At 37.3% G+C, this 20,971-nt stretch overlaps 1 protein-coding gene across 2 annotated transcripts in view; it reads left to right on the top strand.

Annotated features, from left to right (window-relative positions):
- The window catches only part of reps1 (RALBP1 associated Eps domain containing 1), a 30,154-nt gene extending 10,947 nt beyond the window's left edge, over positions 1-19,207 (top strand). The window contains exons 6-19 of one of the 2 annotated variants that reach the window (XM_059356284.1): positions 2,656-2,818; positions 2,900-2,963; positions 4,026-4,180; positions 6,407-6,528; positions 6,936-7,016; positions 9,194-9,281; positions 10,314-10,415; positions 11,464-11,524; positions 12,088-12,286; positions 13,039-13,233; positions 13,689-13,778; positions 14,556-14,713; positions 14,824-14,929; positions 15,520-19,207. In XM_059356284.1, the coding sequence (XP_059212267.1) occupies positions 2,656-2,818; positions 2,900-2,963; positions 4,026-4,180; positions 6,407-6,528; positions 6,936-7,016; positions 9,194-9,281; positions 10,314-10,415; positions 11,464-11,524; positions 12,088-12,286; positions 13,039-13,233; positions 13,689-13,778; positions 14,556-14,713; positions 14,824-14,929; positions 15,520-15,588 (1,653 nt within the window). In that variant the 3' untranslated portion in view covers positions 15,589-19,207. The remainder of the gene's footprint in view (positions 1-2,655; positions 2,819-2,899; positions 2,964-4,025; positions 4,181-6,406; positions 6,529-6,935; positions 7,017-9,193; positions 9,282-10,313; positions 10,416-11,463; positions 11,525-12,087; positions 12,287-13,038; positions 13,234-13,688; positions 13,779-14,555; positions 14,714-14,823; positions 14,930-15,519) is intronic. The other variant, XM_059356285.1, reaches the window with a different exon arrangement.
- Positions 19,208-20,971: the final 1,764 nt, after the last annotated feature.

The raw sequence follows: 20,971 nt of genomic DNA, 5'->3' as shown, positions 1-20,971 counted from the left end.
ACTGATATACTGTATGTTTTATGTGGTAATTATGTTTGATGTTTGTTTGTGTCTAGTTTTAATGTTATTTAATGTGTTAAAGTTCTTGTTTATTATTGTTGTTTTATTTATTTATTTAGGTTGGTTTTGTGATTTTGTTGTTGTTGTTCTTTTTCTTTCTTTTTTTTCTTTTTTACTGTGTTTGTCCATTGGTGACTTATGTTGTGTTTTGTTTAAATTAATAATAAAAAAAATATAAATAAAATAAAAAAAAATGAACAGAACCACAGGTTAAATATTTATAATGAAAAACAGTTGTGCAAAAAGAAACTGCAACTATGATAACAAGCTTCAGATACTCGATACTTTTGAAAATGAGTCTCATATCCGGATACAACGTTTTAGTGTCGATACTTTTTTGAGTATCGATACTTTTGACAACCCTACTAGTCATATAACAAAAAGGCTCAGTGCTGTCAACAACATAACCAGCTAATCACACGGCAGAAACTCCCACAGGGTCTGTGGCAACAAAGAAATTGCATAAAATAAGCATTCAAATTGTTGAGACAGGAGGTAATTAAATAGGTCATCAGTATAGATTATGAGAATGACTAAGGAAATATTGTGAGAGGGTGTGCTAACCATGATGGCAAACATCATCAGATGAAAAGATATCTTACTAACCACAGCAGCACTTCAGACATGAGCAAGCATTTTATATCTGTGTTTTATCTGCCTACGCTGCTAGACTAAAACATAAGTAGCAACTTGTGTGACATTGCTCTGGCAAAGAGAACAGCTGTAAAGGCCTCTGTCTGTCTGTACTCGGCTTGCTGTGGTATTACTGGTGCTTCATGGTCTTCGGGTACATACGGATCACATTCTTTCCCACTGCCCTTTCTCAATCTTACATTATATCAGCGCCAACCTTTCATCAAATCAAAAAACACTCCAATTTGTGGAATACTGGGAGTGTTATGAATTGAAACTGAAGGTTGTGTGTGCTCCAGACAGCAGCAGCAGCGTCACAGCACAGAGAAGCAGGAGTCAGGTTTCATAGAGGGGAAAGCACTGCAATGGGCCCTACAGCCGGGGAAGCACAGCCTTCTTCTTTTCCGTCACACGTGTTAACAAATTGGACCGTTCAGACAGGATGTGCCGTGGCAAAAGGCTTTGCAACCTGATTGACAAGATGATGTCTAAATAAGATCACAGATTTCCTCACGAGGTGTCGCTAATCTGTGCATGTTTTTAAAAAGTTGTCATGCTGATTTTTAGTTTCTTAGGTCATTAAATTAAATTTGTCAAATCATCAATAACCTCTTATTATTCAAAGAGCTTTTTTCGTGGTTGTGGGCAGTGGATGTTTAGGGGGAGATAGCAGGTCAACAATAAATGCCACATAGAAGTGGTGACGTCATCTGAAAGCTGTGAACCTGAAGATTAATTTGAGATGAGTTCACATTGTGTGTCAAGTTGTTCTAGTCAAAAACATCTAATTAAAATGACTTAATGAATTAATTATTTATTTATTGAATCATTGAACCGTTGATTATGGTGAATGAAGGGTCATAACATTAGGATACGCTATCTAAAGTCCAGTCCATGTTCAACTGTGTCCTCTAAGTTGTTGCAGCAATTTTTGGGTTGATACCATTTGCTACACACATTTGGTGCTCAATAATGCAATTTTGTTCATATCGCGAATTAATAAGAATGGTCAGAGAAAACCTCCAGAATATTACATCAATATATAAAGACCTTTGGAACAACATAGAACAATCCATGCTGAGATTTGGGTTCAAAAACTTTGGTCATTTTGGAGATTTCTGTATTTTCAGCGATTGGATGACGAGCACTTCTGTTCTACAAACTGCTGAGAAACCCTCTTATTGTCAACAAAGCTATGAAACTCATCCTCTCAATGCTCTAGGTCTCTAGTTTGTGGTTGTAAAGTGTCATGAGGTTGTGATTATCCTAGAGGTCACAGCAGCTCATTTTATACACTGAGGTCGAGACTCAAGAAATGCCCTGCAATGAACTGGCTACTACTGATGACTAACATCATCCCACATGAAGAAAACTGGGCTCATTGTGTTCACAAGAGTCTCAGCTTTCCACTGATACCCAGTTCATGTCATTCAAAGCCTGTTTAGGGACATCAGTATGCACAAATTTTCAAATACAGTAGGTGGAAATGGCACATTTGTGCTACATGAGAAAAACTATGTGGTTTTTGCCTTAAACTGCATGTTCTTTTCATAGCATGACATCAGAGGTCACATGACCGCTTTGAAAATCGCCAAAATAGTCTAACTTTGCAGCGATTTTCAACAACTTCCGGGCGCTATAGATTCCTTAGATCTTCTAGTTTCACATGATATCATTATATTTAGTGTACTCCTGAAATTAAGCCTGCTGCGGCCTCCGGGGGAAAAAAAAATACAGCGTATGATTCCGCCAGCCCACCCGCATTCATACCACTTTTATTAATACAGTTTAAAGTGTCAACAGTCCAGAGAGACACAGACAGCACATACAGCTTCTGAAAAAGCTGCACAAACAGGTTTTATTCTAGCCTGCTTTACTTAATTATGCACTTAATATATATTCCTATAAATCATTGCCATTGTCTTCAATGTTTCTGTAAATGTCCCATGTTGTTTCCCGTAGGAAAGCACAACAATACGAACGGTGGCCTCAGCAGCAACAACCAATGAGATCCAGCGACAGTCGAGCGGCTACGACGATCCGTGGAAGATCACGGACGAGCAGAGACAGTATTATATCAACCAGTTCAAAACCATCCAGCCAGACCTCACCGGCTTCATACCTGGTGGGAAGATATGCAAACACACACAAAAGAGAAAAAAAGTGTAAAAGGTGGATTGTTTTAATCTGTTTCTTTGTGTTTCAGGTTCAGCCGCAAAAGAATTCTTCACCAAATCAAAACTACCGATTTTAGAGTTGTCACACATTTGGTGAGTCGTCACTATTCTGCCAATCACAATCTGTGTTTGTCTGTCTGAACCACCAGTGCAGCTAATAAAAAGCTGATATTTTTTGGTTAGGGTTAGGGCAGAAATACATATAAAACTTGATTGTCTTTACTTTTATTACTACTATTTTGTTGCTGCATTTTTCTGTTGTTTTTTTTTATTCCATTGCTGGCCATCATTGTTAATTGTCTTTAATTGTCTTTAATTGTCTAATTGTCTTCTTTTATCTTCATATGTTTCACTTATTTTCTGATTCTTATATTTGGCTTGTTTGTCTTTTCTTGTTTTATTGACATTAGTTTTAAATCGTTTTTATTGTTATTGTTTTTGTGTGGACACGAGGAGGACACTTCGCCCCTTTGTAGAAGCTAATTGGGATCCAAATGAGGAATAATGTAATTTCATTTAAAAGCCTAAGTGGCTTGGTCTGAAACCCATTATGACCATTTTAATTCTGTTTACAGTGCATATTATAGTGTGTTCGTTTTCTGATATGAAATGGAGAAAAACAGAATTTGCTGATAAATGAGAGCTTTAGAAAGTCAAATTCTGGCTTTTTTTTACTTGATAAATTACATAAATGATTAACTGAACAGAATATGGCAGCATATCTGACACCTATTTCATCATGTTGACATTGTTTTCAAGGGGAATAAAATGTTTCCTGAATCATTGCTCAGTTAATTACTGCATATCAGAAACCAGCTGTCGGCTCCTGTTAGTTATACTTACAGGATCATTTGTGAAAAAACAAAAACCTTACTTTTGGTTATTGCAATCTGTTTTGAACAGGACTCGTCATTAATAGTTCACAATGTGAATGTGGCCTCTATTTATCACGAATGTACTCGGCTCTAGTGGGAACCAGGCATCTTTAGGAGCAATAACTACTACACTTTTTAAACAATGTGGGGAAGATAAAGTCAGATTAAAAGGCAGCTAATCTAAATGCTGATTAAAGCTCTCTGCTGCAGCCACAGTTGCGTGTGAAAAACGTTGTCGTGACGACAGCAGACTCACTAATGTCTAACGTGTGTTTTTAAGGGAGCTGTCAGACTTTGATAAAGACGGAGCGCTGACCCTGGATGAATTCTGTGCCGCCTTCCACCTGGTCGTGGCCAGGAAGAACGGCTACGACCTCCCCGAGAAGCTGCCTGAAAGCCTGATGCCAAAGCTGATTGACCTGGATGACTCAGCAGGTACTCAACCTCTCTCTCTCTCTCTCTCTCTCTCTCTCTCTGTTGCTCCCTCCCCTAATATCCCAACCTCAGGCCTCATAAACCCACGAGGTTACAGCACTGCAGTGTGCTAAACCTGAATCACAGTAGTTATAGTTCATCTATAATTTACTTGGGCTGACCTTTCTATGATAAAACAATGTTTCTACTCCTTTTTTAACGTCTCATCCACTCATTCGCTGACTGCACCGATCAACTTGTTTCGAATAGTAACAAATTAGGCAGAATTATTCATCTCCCTTGTGAGTTTCAAGTTCCATCTGTAAATATTTTTGGTGTAGATTGCCAAATTGTGTTTGGCAGCCTTGCTTTGGCATCTGCATGCCAAAAATGTTGTTTTCATAAACTGCTAGACACCCAAAATCAAGTTCATGGCCATTTAAATAAACACAGCGCCATGGATACACACTGCTATGTCATTATCCTGATTGACAGACAAATTGGTTCCACTTATCAATCACTATGGGGCCATAATTTACTAAATTTGTATCATGCTGTATTGAATAAGATGTGAAACTAATCAATGAGACAATAAACTCTTTAAGTGTTTACTGAGGTGAAACATCAAGTGAGATTAAGAGTTATTTTGTCAGATTTCTCTACCAGGGGTGGGCAATCATTTTCAAAATAAAAGCACTGCTGTTGTATTGATTTCTAATTTTCGGGTAACCTCACGTGGGCCGGACAGGGACAGCTAACAGGCCGATGTGGGCCGTCTCATAGCAGTGGGCTCGCCACCTGCTGGCCACTGGAGAGAATGCAGGTGTAAGGCATTTTTGCATTGGCTTCACTTCTCAGACCTGGAGGTTGCTGCTGGGTCATACCAAAGAAATCTGAGCTTTTGTAATAATAACTTTATATATAGCACCTTTTAAAAACAGCAGTTTACAAAGTGCTTCGACAGAGCAGTTAATTACACAGAGAATGATGCCATAAGGCTAGAAACAATTCTTACATTAAAAGTAAAGAGAGCTAAAAACAAGACATTCTCAGATACACAGAAAATAAAAGGTAAAAGGAGTAAAAGAGTAAAAAGTGAAGAAGTAAAAAGGAGTGGTAAGATAGAAAGCATTACATAAAAGCAAGTCTATAAAAGTGTGTTTTAAGAAGGGATTTCAAAGAAGTTACCGACTCTGTGCGCCTGATCCTCCTTATCTCCTCCTTTTGAGTGAATTAAAATCAGAAAAGGTGGGTTCTATTAGTTATAAATAAAATGTTTGGGTAACACACAATAACCATCATTTATAAATGGTAAACAGATAGTTTATTAATGTTTAATCATAATTTATAAACCGTGTATAGGCCATTTAGAATGGTAAATACATAATTTATTAATGTTTAACTAACTACATAATTTATAAATGACAAATAGATGATATATTAATGTAATTTTATAGATACTTTGTCATTAACAAACAATTAAATTATAAATAATAATTTATCAATAGTTTTATTTGCATTCATTTGAACATTTTTAACACCATATTAAGTATGTTAATGATATTGAAATGATTGGTATACCTTTTAAGAAACTGGTTTAAAACATTTAAAGATTAAATATGTATAGCACTTTGCAAATGGTTAATAATTGGTCTATAAACCATCTATAAACATCGCTTAGTTGGTTATTGTAAAGTGTTACCTAATGATATATGATATATAAGAAGAATAGGTAACACTTTATATTAAGGTCCTTGTAATAACCATTAATTAACAAGTAATAAGGCCCTTGTAAGTCCTTACAAGATGCTTATTAACATTATTGTGTGTTTATAAGCTTATATCAGTGTTAATAATGGCATTACAAACACCCATGACCCACCCATTATGTCTTTGCCATGCCTTTATTAATCTTATTTTGTTTGCTTATTGATATTAAAATATACTTTATTGCTCATCTATTATAAGTTAACTATGCTTTTTGCAACTACCGGATCTAAAGCGAGAACAATGCCTTATTACTTGTTAATTAATGGTTATTAAGGACCTTATTATAAAGCGTTACCGAAGAATAGCTACTGTTTCATTTTTCAGAATTTACATTGTCTGACTTTAAAGACCTATACCATAAAAAAATAAGACACATTATCAAGATTATTTATTGCATTTTGTTTGCACCCCTTATATTTGTGTCTTTGGTTGTTGTTAATGAACCTGGCTAACCTGTGTCTAATTCTCGGTGTTCAGAGGTCCCGGAGCAGACTGCAGACGTTGGATACTCGGGCTCCCCGGTGGAGGTCACCCCCAGTAAATCTCCCTCCATGCCTTCACTCAACCAGGCCTGGCCCGAGATGAACCAGAGCAACGAGGTTCACAACTAAACACCCACTGTATCTCCACACAGACTGTCAGCTCCATGTTTGTTTGCTTTTGCTGTGTTGGCATTTGATTCATCATAATTAATTGCTCAGGGTTAATTAGGTGCTTTTTTTCCCCTTTTATCCATCCATCATGATTTGACTGCCACTTCATCCTTTCCATTGTCAAACATTATTACTGATAATTCAGCACCTCTTCTCTCACTTCCTCAACTGCTGTTCTGTATGAAAGTCTGTTATGTTTCCATGCCCGCCGCTGATGTCTCATCGCCACGTCTTCCGGCGCTGGCTGATGATGTCACATGATGGTCGCGGCTCAGGCTGATGATGTAAATGTGTGATGTCACTGCACTGGCTGACTGACATGTTTTTTCTCACTGTCTGTCTGTCTCCTGCAGCAGTGGGAGACGTTTAGCGAGCGCTCCTCCAGCTCACAAACTCTGACCCAATTTGACTCTAACATTGCACCAGCTGACCCTGTAAGTCAATCACTTAGTATGCATGGTTTCACCATTAATGGACAGACATTAACCCTCTCTGGATCTCCATGAGCTCTCTCTCTCTCTCTCTCTCTCTCTCTCTCTCTCTCTCGCTCTCGCTCTCTTTCTCTCTATGTCTCCTCTCTCCCTAGGTGCGTTCAAATCCACCTGTTTTTATGCACATTTTGAATTTATGCATAAAAAAATCTTGAAATATCAGAAAAATCAAATCAAATAGTCTTTATTGTCATTATATAGTTCACTATACAACGAAATTGAAAGTGCCACTGCATAAGGTGCATAGTTATGACAAGCATAACACAAAACAACATGAGTAAAAACATTTAAAAAATACCGAGCTAAACAAGGGCAAAAAGAAGAACAAGGACGTTTGATGTAATAAATAAGTATAAAAATAAATAAATGGCTACTGAAAATGCTATAATTTATAGATGAGGTAGATTGAAAACCATTTTTGCACTTGGTTGTTACTTGTATTAATAAAAGCGAAATGTAACAGTGTAGTGGAAACATTTAGAGATAAATCATGCTTTATTATGTAGATGTCACCTCAAGGTCCACTGAAGCTTCTGCTTCACCTTAAAGACAAAAACTGCAGCAGATTAAAACGGTCTCCTCATTCCTCATCATGGATGTAACCTTTTTTACTTTAATATGTGAAACAAACATCTTCGATCAACTTCGATCAAGCTTTCTACATTGTTTCTCACCATTTATGGTTATAATGGTGCTCTTTTAACAATATAGAATGCTAAATTTACTAAAAGAAAAAAATGATCTGAGCTATTTCCGACACTGTTGGTTGGTTCAATCTGTAATTTGTTTTATTTTATGCCACTGATATAATGATAACAGCATAACAATGAAGTCCATGAAAAGGCCATGTTGCTGCAGGTTTACGTTCCAAATAGGTAAGAGCACACCTGATACAACAAAACAACTGAGTGAAGACAGTTCAGGTGAAATGCTCCTGCTTGATTGGAAACGAAAACCTGCAGCCACACCGGCCCTCTCAGTTCAGTCTGACACCCTGGATGTAACTACTCCCTTTCAAAGAGCAAGAAAGGAGAGAACAGAAGCTGCACGAGCAAAAATGACAGCAAAAAATGTCTTAGCATAGGTTTTTTTTTTTAGGGTTTTTTTCGGCTTAGGTGCTGATGCGCTTATATCGTAAAATATAATATGGACATGAATTTAATACGTTTTTGTGTAGCTTGACAATATCTTTTGTGGGAAGCCTAGTTTCTTTCTCTCTCTCTCTCTCTCTCTCTCTCTCTCTCTCTCTCTCTTTGCATGATGTTCTCTCAAAGTGCACTCTGCTGCCTCAGCAGTGGCCAGTGTGTGTTGTGATTTGGCTGGCTTAGCTTCTATTGGACATCACCTTTTTTTCCACAGTGACATCCACCAATCACTAGTACATTTGCAGATTGTAACAGATACATTTTTCCATATATGGTCAAATGCTTTGTCATCAACTGTTAAAGTCCTTTTTTTTGCCACTCAGTCAGAATTTCTTCTCCTCACTGCAATAAGTGGCTCAAGAACAGCTCTGCACAATTAAGCCGGTGAAAAGTGTATTGATGACCACAATTTTCCTTATTGCAAGAGTGTGCATTTGTTTTAGATTGCTACTGGGTGCTCTTGGCAGAAATCCAAGCAAAAAAAGTCACTGAGCATAAACCTGAACAGTGTTGTAAAATGTCCCCTTTATATCTCAAATAAACAAAATGCTTTTAATTAAATATCGCAAGGAGATCTTTTAATAAGAAGGTGCAAAATTCACAGATTTTTTCACTGAGGTGGAAGAAGTATTCAGATATTACACTTTAGTAAAACCTGTTGTTGGATTTATTAAGGACAAATAGTTTGGATATTACAACAATTAATAAAAATATTTATAAGGTAATAAGTATGATTCACAAAATGGTAGAATAAAATAAACAAAGGACAAAACAAAAACAAACACTGGCAACAACAGTGATCCTAAATGTGTAAATGTGCGACACCATGATTAAGACAAGCTGTTATGTATCAAACAAAGTCAGTTAAAAGATGGAGGCAATGATGTTGTGGACTATTAACATATCTTCGTATGTGAAACTTCATAAATCTGTCTTGTCTCACCTCCTGTCCCTTTTTTTGTATCTGTCCTCCAGGACACGGCCATCGTGCACCCAGTCCCCATCCGGATGACACCCAGTAAGATCCACATGCAGGAGATGGAGCTGAAGAGGACCGGCAGCGGTGAGACAACCTCTGGTTTTAAGCCGACTGTCCACATCATATTTTACTATTGCATACAGGTGCATCTCAAAACATTAGAATATCATAGAAAAGTTTATTTATGTCAGTAATTCAATTCAAAAAGTGGAAATAACACATTATATAGATCCATTACACACAGAATGAAACATTTTATGTCTTAAGTTATTTAATTTCTTCTAATTATAATGATTATGGCTTACATTTAATGAAGACCTAACATTCAGTCTCTCAAAAAATGTTAATATTACAAAAGACCAACTTTAAAAAGTATGTTTAATATGGAAATGTTGGCCTCTGAAAAGTATGTTATTTTTTTATGCATTGTTCCTGTTTTTAATATCTGTCTCCTATGGACCCTTAGTCTTGAATAAAATTTGATTGATTGATTGATTGATTGATTATGTCCATCTATATGCATTCAATACTTGGTAAATGGTTAGAAATGGACTTTTCCATAATATTCTAATATATTGAGATGCACCTACAAATGAGAAAAATATGTTTTTGTCATCGTGTCTGCAGCAGTTTGTTGTAACACAAGCTTTTCCACTGCTTATTTTTCATTCATAGCATTGTGAGGAGCTTGAAATTACCTAAAAGTACAAACTAAGTTTATATAAAAAATTAAATTAACTTGAAATTGAAGGCATAGCAGCACATTTTGGTGCTGCAAAATAAACAATCTGATTTAAATTGCTTGCATAAGGTTGATGCAATAATATCCTGATGGTACATTCAGAAAGCGAGTGCCTATTCAACGCCCCAGAACATTGTGTTCCTCACTGAATGTGCAATGTGGAAGCGGTAATGACAAACCAAGATGCTGCCGTTTTATTATGAGTAAACAGAAACGAGCGTCATTAAACATAATCAGTCTGGATTTTATTCATAAACATACAGTGGAAATGCTTTGTGGTCAGGCTTCAGAAGCTGCTGCTGGAGATATTTTGGGATGTAAATTAGTCGTAAACTGTTTTCCTTTCCCCTCCCTGTTATTCCTCAAATGTTTAGACCACAACCACCCGACCAGTCCGCTGCTGGCTAAACCTCCCGAACTGTCCGAAGAAGCCAAATTACCTGCCTCCATGAAGTTTGTAGCCGCCAACACTGTCGGTGAGTAAAAGATGGGCCTCTGTGCAAAGGGTCAAACTGCACAAATGTCTCATTGCACTCCTGAAACAGCTGCAAACAGACAACGGAGAGGAAAACAAAGGCTCAAAATCAATGATACAGTCATGGAAAAAATGATTAGACCACCTTTTTTCTACATATTCTTGTTCATTTTAATGCCTGGTACAACTGAAGGTATATTTGTATTACAAATATAATGATTACAACAAAAATAGTTCATAAGAGTTTAATTTTAGAGCTGATATCTAGCCATTTTCCATGGTTTTCTTGGAAATGCTTTTGGTTATTATCAAGAAAACCATGGAAAATGGCTAGATATCAGCTCTTAAATTAAACTCTTATGAGCTATTTTTGTTGTTATCATTATATTTGTCCAAACAAATGTACCTTTAGTTGTGCCAGGCATTAAAATGAACAAGAAATTGAAGAAAACAAGGGTGTTCTCATATTTTTTCCATGATTATGAACGGATTAGGGGATCCACAGAAAAATAATTACCAACTATTTTGGCAATAAATTAACACAAAAATGGCTGAAAATGCTGTTTTCAGCCTCTGAAATATAATAAATGATTTCTGTTTTGTTCACTTTTTTTATCATTAAACTAGATATGTTTGGTTTTGGACTGACAAAAAAAGACATTTAAAGACATTGTCTTGGACTTTGAGAACATTTTTGGACATTTTAATGACCAAACGATGAATCCATTAATCGTGAAAATAACCAGCTTCTTTCTAACTCCATACCCCCAGATTCTTTTTTCATTTTTAAACCTGTAATCTTTAAATTTCCTGAAACCATACAACACAAAAGGAAGTGTGTTTTGATCAGCTTGGCAGAAGTGAATAAAGTGAATTAATTTGTTCCTTATTTAAATGTCATAGAAATTATGCTGCAGATGTTTTTGTCTGTTGTGGTCACATCTAAATATTCTGCTTCTGTTTTTTCTATTAGGAGCTGCACATTTTTATAGTTCATATTTCAATAGGTTAACCCGGTGTTTATGTTTTGTGTGTTTTTCGCCCTGTAGGTGATGGTTACAGCAGTTCAGACTCCTTCACCTCAGACCAGGAGCCCATCACAAGACAAAGGTCAGTCACTTTCATGTTTTTTTTTTGTGTATTTATTTTTATTGTTTTCATAACAGAAAAAACATATACAATTTAGAAAAACTTGGTGGAGCTACACAGAACCATACATGTTTTTTGACAGAGTTTTTGACATAAGGCAAACAAAACAAGGGTATAAAATAAATGGCACAGCAACAGAATGGCACTAATTCAGTTTTTAGACATTAAATCAAGAAAAGGTTGCCAGATTTTAAAAAAGAAAACCTCTTTAGCAGATATGATGTACCTGACTTTCTCCAAGTGTAATACATTTCCCAGCTCTCTCAACCACATTTCAAATGTAGGAGCCCTTTCAGATACTTTCATATTTTTTAATTATGTTTATGTTCTTTATTGTGTTTTTTTTTTTGTACTTTTGTTGGACAAACACTGACAATTTCTGTTTTGTAGACATGTATCTGTAAGAATCTTTGAACATCTTTCCTCTTGGATTAACATCTGCTCTGATAAACCTCATCGTCAGGAGGTCGAGTTAAAAAGTAAAGCCGATCCCTAATTCCAGAAACATAAATGTGTGTGTTCAGGTCTCAGTCGGGAACGTCTCCAGAGGCTCTGAAGGTGGTGGCCCCCCCTCCACCCCCGCCCCGCCCCCACCCCTCTCACTCCCGCTCCTCGTCTCTCGACATGAACCGCACCTTCGCTGCCGCAACCGCTACAGGACAACCACCATCCTCTACGATAGCTTACCCGCCCGCCGTGCCTCCTCGACCGCTGCCCACACAGGTGAGACATAAAGAAAAAAAAACTCAAAATCATGAGGTGTAACTGCATCACATCATCATTAATCCATTTACCTATGTCTATTTCTTCCAATGGTCATATCATGTTTAAATCTTGCTAATGGGCATGTATTAGTATTATGCACAGTATTTTTATTCAGGCATCATCACATACAACTGTAAACAGTAGCTTACAGTCCATATACAGTCATACTAGTGCACTTTATGTTTTACATTTTCATTGAAAATAATGCTGCACTGACACTGAAAAAAATTCTGGTACTGACATTTTATTTTTACATTTTTGATTGAAAATAGTGCTGCTCAGTTGGTAGAGCACCTGCCCCATGTGTTGAGGCTCTAGTTCTCACTGCCATTTCCTGTCTCTTTTAACTCTCCTGTTCAATAAAAGGATAAAAAGGCCTTTTTTTCTCTATTTGCTGAGTTTGTTGATTTTTAAAAAAAACTTTATTGAAGGTTTGGTCGAATAAACTCAACTTCTCATGAAAGCCACGGGTATAAGCTCTCAAATACTTTTTGAATAACATTTCTATCTGCTACAGAGGCTGAAAAATCTATTATTTAGAAGGCGTTGACACCTCTGTTGAATTTCCAGAGAAACTTCAGGTTTTAGGGGGTTATTTCAAAATCGCCCAGAGGTTTTACAGGCGTTTTAGGCCTAAATGGGTTAATCCTGCATCAACTGTGATGTGGACGACATGAATTTCTTCACCTCGCTGCTCTTTCTCCATCCAGTCGTCGGCACCACACGGCGGGCATCGTGCAGAGGCCGAGGCTGCACCAGGAGGCGGCGCGGCGCTCACCACCACCTCCCCTCAGCAGATTCCTCAGCAGCCTAATTTCGCTGACTTCAGTCAGTTTCAGGCCTTCGCTGCATCTGAACAGCCTTCCAGCCTGCCAGAGGTCGATATACACAGTGAGCCTGGACAGGTAAGCTGCTACCTGAAGCGTGTTATTTCTAGACCAGGGATGGGCAACTGGAGGCCCAGGGGCCGCATACGGCCCGCACCCTCACTTGAAGTGGCCCTCAGTACAACTACATGCATTTGAGCATGGAATCTTAAAAGTCCTGTTTAAAAATGCACAAAATTACTTCTTGCATTAATGTTGGTCTGCTGTTCTTGTACTGAAAAATAAGAAATCACAGTAAGTGGTTATTTTTTATTTGCTTCAAACCTTTTGTATTCCTATTTATACTGTTATACATGCATTTGAGCATGTGAGCATCTTTCTGTACGCTGAGAGGCAGAATTTATTTTTAGCTTATTCACGATGTTCTTTTGCATCAGAAAACTTAGAGCCATAATTCCATTGTTTAAACCTAAAAGATAAATTCTCTGCTTTGCTGTTTAGAGTTTGACTTATTTTTTTGTGCGTGTTTTCAGGTGGAAAAGTCTTCAGAGGGAGCCGGCCCTTTAAGAACAGTCAAGAGTGACGGCCAAGCAGACGAGAGAGTCCCAGCTATCGTCAACTCTGTGAGTCAACGTCTCCTCCGATACTTCTAACAATTCAGTAGACAACTGAGCAATATCTGGTCCTGTTGTTGATGATAATATTGAGAACATTAAGTATTAACTCAGGATAAGGACAGGCTGCAGCTCATCAATAATATTAATGACAGAACACTGTTTCCCAGATCCCAGTTTAGCAACTCTAAAATACCTCATGTACCTTCATATAAGACAACATCAGCAGATTATCACATTTGAGATGCTGTAATCAGCATTTTTACTGAAAAAAGTGATTAAATAATTAAACGTTTCTGATTAATTCTGTTTATTTATTTATTTTTTATTTATTTATTTTATTTGCACTGTAAGAAAAGACAATAAAAAAAACGAATGAAACACGAATGAAACAAGAATAGTAAGTGCGGGAGAGGTTTAAAAATCCCTATATGGGCTTAAAAAAAGCACCTCCCCAAGAAATATACAAAAATTAAAAAATAAATCAACAACAACAATGAGAGAAAGCAACAACAAATAACAACAAAAAAGAAAGCAATACAAGTGCCATTTTATAGCACACAAACAAAAAAGTCAGAAATAAAAACATGGGTGTGTATAAAGGTAGATAATTGCATTTGAGTGTATGAGCGTATAAGAGATAATTCTCTGTTGAGAGTAGAATCACTTAATCAACTTATTGTCTCATCTCTAAATGCATTTTTATCATCTAACTGAATTTACAGTTGGCACTAATTGAATCAGGGTTTTTCTTGATTTTTCTCTCTGGTTTTGTTTTCCGTTAAGGCCAAAGTTTCGGGGTCCGGCCCGCTAGCGCCTCCTCCAAAACCAGTGCGCCGAAGGTTGAAATCTGAAGACGAGCTTCGACCGGAGGACGAGCAACACGGTCCGCAGAAATCAAACGTCATAGCTGCCGTCCTGGCCACTCAGCCCTCCATCCCCAGGTAGAACACTGGAGGGGCTGGTTAACACCACATTGGGAGGTTTTGTTTAATTTAATGACGCTGTTGTTTGTATTTTAGTAAAATATTTGTGTGCATTTGTGTGTTTTCAGGTCAGTAGGAAAGGACAAAAAGGCGATTCAAGCTTCAATCAGAAGAAACAAGGAGACAAACACAGTGCTGGCACGACTTAACAGTGAACTGCAGCAACAGCTGAAGGTACACAGGATTAAAATGTTTTTTCTTCTTTTCCTCAAAGATGCACTACAAGTTTCTTTTTCTTTGAGAATATATGATTGTAGTTGACAGCCACACAAACATTTGTGAAACTGAAACTTCAATGTATCTTCAGTATAAATAATGAAACACAAACTGTTAAATAAACTTTTTAAAATTTTTCTCTAAAAGTGCAGGACTTTCTATCTACCTTCTATCAATATCAAGCAAACAAATTTCAAAATAAAAGTTCTCTAGAGCTTATATTATTTTATCCAAAATCCATCAGAAAATAAATTGCAATATGTAATCTATTTATGTCTTTATTGAACAATTTATAGATACAAAATTATTCATGAATTGGTATCTGTTTACAAGAATGTAAAAGTGTACGTGTTGCCACAATGTGAGGGACATTTATATACATTTCAGCGGCATAGAATTGGATTAATCTTAGACTGATTGGTCAGTCGCTGGTCATGGGTAATCAAGCTGAAAATCAGCTGATTCTGGTCAGTGGCTGATCAGTAAGTACATTTTTACTTTTCCCCTCTGGCAAAAAAATCCACTAATATCTTTGTAACTTGTTCCAGGACCTGCTTGAAGAGAGGATATCCCTGGAAGTCCAGCTGGAGCAGCTCAGACCTTTCTCTCACCTTTAACCAACGTGAAGAGGGAAAACCCGGCTGTTCATCCGAAGCAAGACTGTGGCCCTCCGTGTGACTCCCCCTCCATCCCTCCATCCCTCCATCCCTCCTTCCCTCCTTCCTCCATCTCGGCTTTCCCTGGAGGCTCCGGCCTGCTGCAGGGTGCTCCGTTAAAAACTCTTAACGCTCAATCACACACGTATTAATCATAAAAACCGGAAGGACCTGAGAGCACAGTCTTACCAAGAGGAGGAGGAGGAGGAGGAGACAGGAGCGTGTGGGGGGATTTTACAAACTGGCACTTTTTTCAAGTATCTCTAAAGAGAGGAACGTGAGGACGACAGCGGACTGAGAAACGGTCAGGAGCGGCGGACAAGACGCTCTGAAGACAAACTGCTGGGGTCTGATTACTTAACTCTCTGAATGACTGAAGAAGAAAGGCAGAGTGTGTTTGTCGTGTGTGTGTGTGTGTGTGTATGTTCGGTCGTTTGTGTTCCTGTTTAGTGACTTACTTGAAGCTAGCACCAATATGTTTATCCTCTCTTTGGGTACAGACTCTGCTGCACCAAACTCCTGTTAAAAATCTGGCAAATTTCAAGAAGCAGTTCCGTGTTTTTGGGAAATATGCTTCTTTGCTTTCTTTTTTAAGCATTTGAAGAGAAGATCCATATCAAACTCGTCTTGTGCAGTCAATCTTGTGCAGAGATGGGGTCTGTGATTAGCTTAGCTTAGCATAAAGACTGGAAGCAAGGGGAAACAGCTAGCGGGGCTCTGTCTAAAGCTCAAAATTACAAAAACAGTAACTTAAAAACATAAATTTCTGTTTTTTTTAGGGGGAAATCTCTTCATCTAATTTGAGGGGAAGTGTATTTCCCAAAATGTTGAACTATTATTTTTTACTGTGCTCTCAATTATTGGTGTACCTGCTTTTCTACTGCCTTCAGAACTGGAAAACTGTTGTGGAAAACAGGACGCTAAAAGCATTTCTGCTTTAAATATTATCAATTTGCCTCCCAAATGTCATGGTATTCAAATAATCAGTTAAAAATTAGGTAACAAAAACATGCTTTGACAACTTAGAGGCTTTGAAAACATGAGAAAGTCCACACCAGGAATCTACATTTGCTAGTATGCAAAAAATTGACTTTCTTTTACCTGGACTTTGGTGTGGTCGGTCTCTTCATAAACATACTGTGCTACTTCTGAACAGGACTTTGTGTGTGTTTTTGTGAGGCCTTTAATGGCTAAATCATCATGGTGAAGGCTTTTTTTTTTTGTTGACTCATCCTGTGACATGAATTCAGCCCGCCTCTCTCTTCTTACTGCCCCTTGAAATCTACGTGCGTGTTGATGGCGTGATGCGGTGAATGGATGTCGTCTTCTTTTTTCTTTATGTTACACAGTGTTTGGGGTTTGATGTGACTGAACGGTTAAACTTTATGCCAAATGACTGAACTATCACTGCTCTCTCACCTCTACTTTGGGCTGTGTTTAAAAAAAAAAAAAAAGTGCAACCTCTTTTCCCTCCTACAGGTTTCTTTCTCTTGATTTTTTTTTTCAAACACAGCTGTGTGTGAACATCTCAGCTTTCTTTTAAACATCTAATACGCGGTTGCTGCGGTTAATTCCCGTCTTTTACCTTCACCTCGATGGGAAACTTTTGAGTTTAAGTTACTACAAGGAGTTTTAACTGGTTATGGATTAATCTAAATGTAATCCTGGTGCCTCTGTTTGAGCTAAATAAGCAAACCAGACCATCGGTGGAGAGGATTATCTATTTTTAATAGATAAGATGCTGGTTGGGAGGATCTTACATGTGATTAGAGACCATTTGTTCATTGACTTTGGAGGGAAGTTTCACTGTGTTAACCAACAGCTGGTGGATGAAGAGAAGCTGCAGAAAGGCAGTACGGTACTCATGCAGCTGCAGGACTTGGAGCTCAACACCCACTTCCTGGGGGCCAACACCATCAACACTGCTGGGGGTCCACGCCGTATCGCTGGGCTCGCTGGCGGGAAGGGACGCACAGAAGAACCAGAACCAGGACTGAGCAGGGCATCCTGTCAGACCCCGCTGCAGTAAAATAAGAGGTTTTCTGAAGGGAGTCTGGTGCACTACCGCTTTCCTCCACCGGGGCCGCCAACATCAACACAACAGTTCCTTGTAGTAACTTTAAAACAGACATTCACTTGAAGGTTTTGGAGATTTTCCAGCTGCTTGACTGCAGGAAGCGGCATTTATGAAGAATTGTTGTTTGTGACCGGGGAGAAGTTTTCCTGTGATTTTCCGGTCAGCAAACACAACGTGCACAGATCCAAACTGACGGTGCAGATAGAGTAAAAAAAGAATATTCAGCTGTTTTCCAATCGGGCAGTCGGCACTATGCAAGTACGGGCGATACATCCTCACAACTATACTTAGCTGTTTGTACTCTGATAGTAGCAACTGTGTGAACAGTATACTCTGGTTTTTGTATCTTAGATCTTCCAGAAACACCATCTACTGTATGCTTGTGATTCATTTTGCCTTTTATTTTTTTGTTTGTTCGTTTTCTGGAGCTTACCCTGCCCCCCCCCCCCCCCCCTCCTCCTTCCCCGGCTCCAGAGGAAAGTCCAGATCAGTGTTTTATCAGGGCACTTTCACCCTAAATCGGCAAGATGCGACCCTCGCTGGGTGCGGATGAAGCTTAACAGGACTACAGACGGAGAGCAGTCGACAGAGTGGAAAACCTGAATGACCCAACTGCACTTTGAACTAAAACCCTCCCCGCCTCTCCCTCTCTCATCCCTTTTTTCTTTTATATTTGTTACACCCCCTCTTCTACTTTCTTTTAGCATGTTGTTCTCGTCTTTCACATGTAATTTAAAAAAAAAAAGATGCTTTAAGGAGAAAGAAAATAATGAACCACTCGAGTTTTATTTCTTCAGTACGACCATGGAAACTGTACGTTTTTTTTTTTGTGCCAGTACCCTAAAATCTCCTGTCTTGTTTGGTCGATTATTATTATTTTTTATGAGTGTTTTGTCCCTTTTGGAGCTTCCTGTGTGTTCACGAAGAACCTTGTCTTCTTCGAAAAGCCTTACTCCCCCCGACTGGCATTCAGGTTTCCACGGTGGCCGACTGACCTCTCTTCCTTGTTGTATCAAGGCTCGCCTTCTTTTTTCTGCTGTTGAGGACGATGATGTACTTGGTGAGTGTGTGTGTGTGTGCGTGCGTGTGTGTGTGTGCGTGTTATATTGTTTCAGACCTGGAACTAATACCATTTAAAACCCTATTAAAAACCTTCACGTGGGATTGATTTATGTTTGCTAGCACAATAGCTCCCCGTTCATCCTTAAACCCAAAAGGCAATCCAGGCAGGCAGAAGCAATCACCAAGTCTTTGATGGGATTTTTAATGCTATTTGCTCCCAGATCTGTGTTGTATATTGTATATGATACACACTTTTGGACTCATATGTAAATTTGCATTAATTGCTGACTAACAGCGAAAGAATATTCTATTTAATTCCTTCTCTCTTGGCTGTGGGATCCTAGATGTTTAACTGCATGGATGTACTGTATCTCTGCAGAGTCAACTAGCAGCTGTGTGATTTTTACACAAAAATAAAAACGGCACAATATTTTAAACGCTGCTCTCCTTTTTCTGACTTCTTTGTTTTTTTTTAAAAAGGCCCTTAAAACTGTGAGAATAAAAAATACATGAATTGAAAAAATACACCTTCAAATCTTATACATTATTTATAAATAAATGTTAAAATATAAAATATTTGATAAAATAATATGCTCTCAAGTCTTTCAAAAATGTTTATGAATGTAGGCATTAATGCATCAAATTTATATTCCTATTTTAATTTGCTTTATTTGTTTATCTTTTGTATTAATTCCCCTGATTATTTAGTTTTCTGTTTAATTTCCCCTTTATTGTAAATTTACTTAATTTACTTTTGCACTTTTATTAATGAATTATTTTTAATGCATAAAAATTTTTTTTTTAAACATATAATACATAAATACATTTTTGGAAAAATAAATAGGGGGAAAGATGCAAAGGGACAGAGTTAAAGAAATAAAAATGAATATATAGCTAAATAAAAGTAATGCAAAAATAAAATTAAAGGGGAAAATATTTTTTAAAAAGTAAAGTAAATAAAGACAAAAAAATCAATTTATTTCACTTATTGGATTAATGCCTTGATTCACCTTTAATGTTATTTTGTGTAATTGAATAGAATATACATTTATTGTCTCATTTATTGTTATTTTGCAGGTTCAGTTGATAGAAAACATTTTTTTTTACCACATGAACAGGTGTATTTAATAACATTAATCATGTCTGCATATTCCACTGAGGCGAGGTCCAGGGGCCAGATTCACAAAAATGTTCTTAAGATAAAACTTAAGAAAATTCTTAAGAAAAAAAATAGGATGTTCCTAAGAATGTTCTTAAATTCTATTCACCATTTTTTTTCTTAAGAATTGTCATATCTCTTAGGAACTTCTTAGTTTTCTCACTTAGGACGTTCTTAGTTTTTTAACTTAAGATCACTCGCATGGTTTCAGTCACGTGGCCTACTTAAATGATATGTTTATAGTGATTAATTAAGTAGTATCAAATACAACAACTGCCTCCATAATTTACTTAGAGTACATTGTAGTGTAATCTAGTAACAGGCCTACATGGCACACAGACTGAAAGGAACTGAAAGTTATACGTCAACTGCCAAAATAAGATTTACGGTATGTGATACATTCACCAAAAAACTACTCTGACCAACTTCAATGAACAATATTTGTTAACACATTGTCCAGGGCTAAACTAAATATTAAAGCAATCAAATAAATGTCATACAAACTTGTTCAAGTAAATGAATATCAAGACTTTTTTAAATCTTTATCTTTTTTATCTTTTTACTGCAACTGTTTTAAGACTGGAGAGGGCTTCTCTTAAAGTTGTGAAGAAATATGAGAAGAAATCTAAGAACTTTTTTTTTTTAAGAATCTCATTTGTTCTCAAGTTCTATCTTAGAAAAAATAAATAAAAAAAAGATAAGAATGTCTTCATGAATACCAAATCTTCTTAAATTTTGTTTTAAGAGCAGAGTTAAGAAAAAAGTGGCACTTAAAAAACATTTTTTTCTTGAGAATGCTTTATGAATCTGGCCCCTGGTTCTGTGCACACTGAACACAGGATTCATTTACTGGAACAAAACTCTCATTATTAGTTTCACCTGCAATGTTCCCACTGTGGCAACTCATGTCTGCTGTGAAAAAAGCTTCACGAGGAAAAGACAGCAGCAGCTGCACAGGCTTGATTAGAACTCATGTAATTAATCTTCATTAAGTTCAACAGAGATCTTGAGGATGATTAAAGTAAACAGGATGCACCTGAAGCATC

Source organism: Centropristis striata, chromosome 18, assembly GCF_030273125.1.
Source record: "Centropristis striata isolate RG_2023a ecotype Rhode Island chromosome 18, C.striata_1.0, whole genome shotgun sequence".
Lineage (NCBI taxonomy): Eukaryota > Metazoa > Chordata > Actinopteri > Perciformes > Serranidae > Centropristis > Centropristis striata.
Note: the sequence above shows the minus strand (reverse complement) of the source record. Positions and strands in the feature narration are given on the sequence as shown.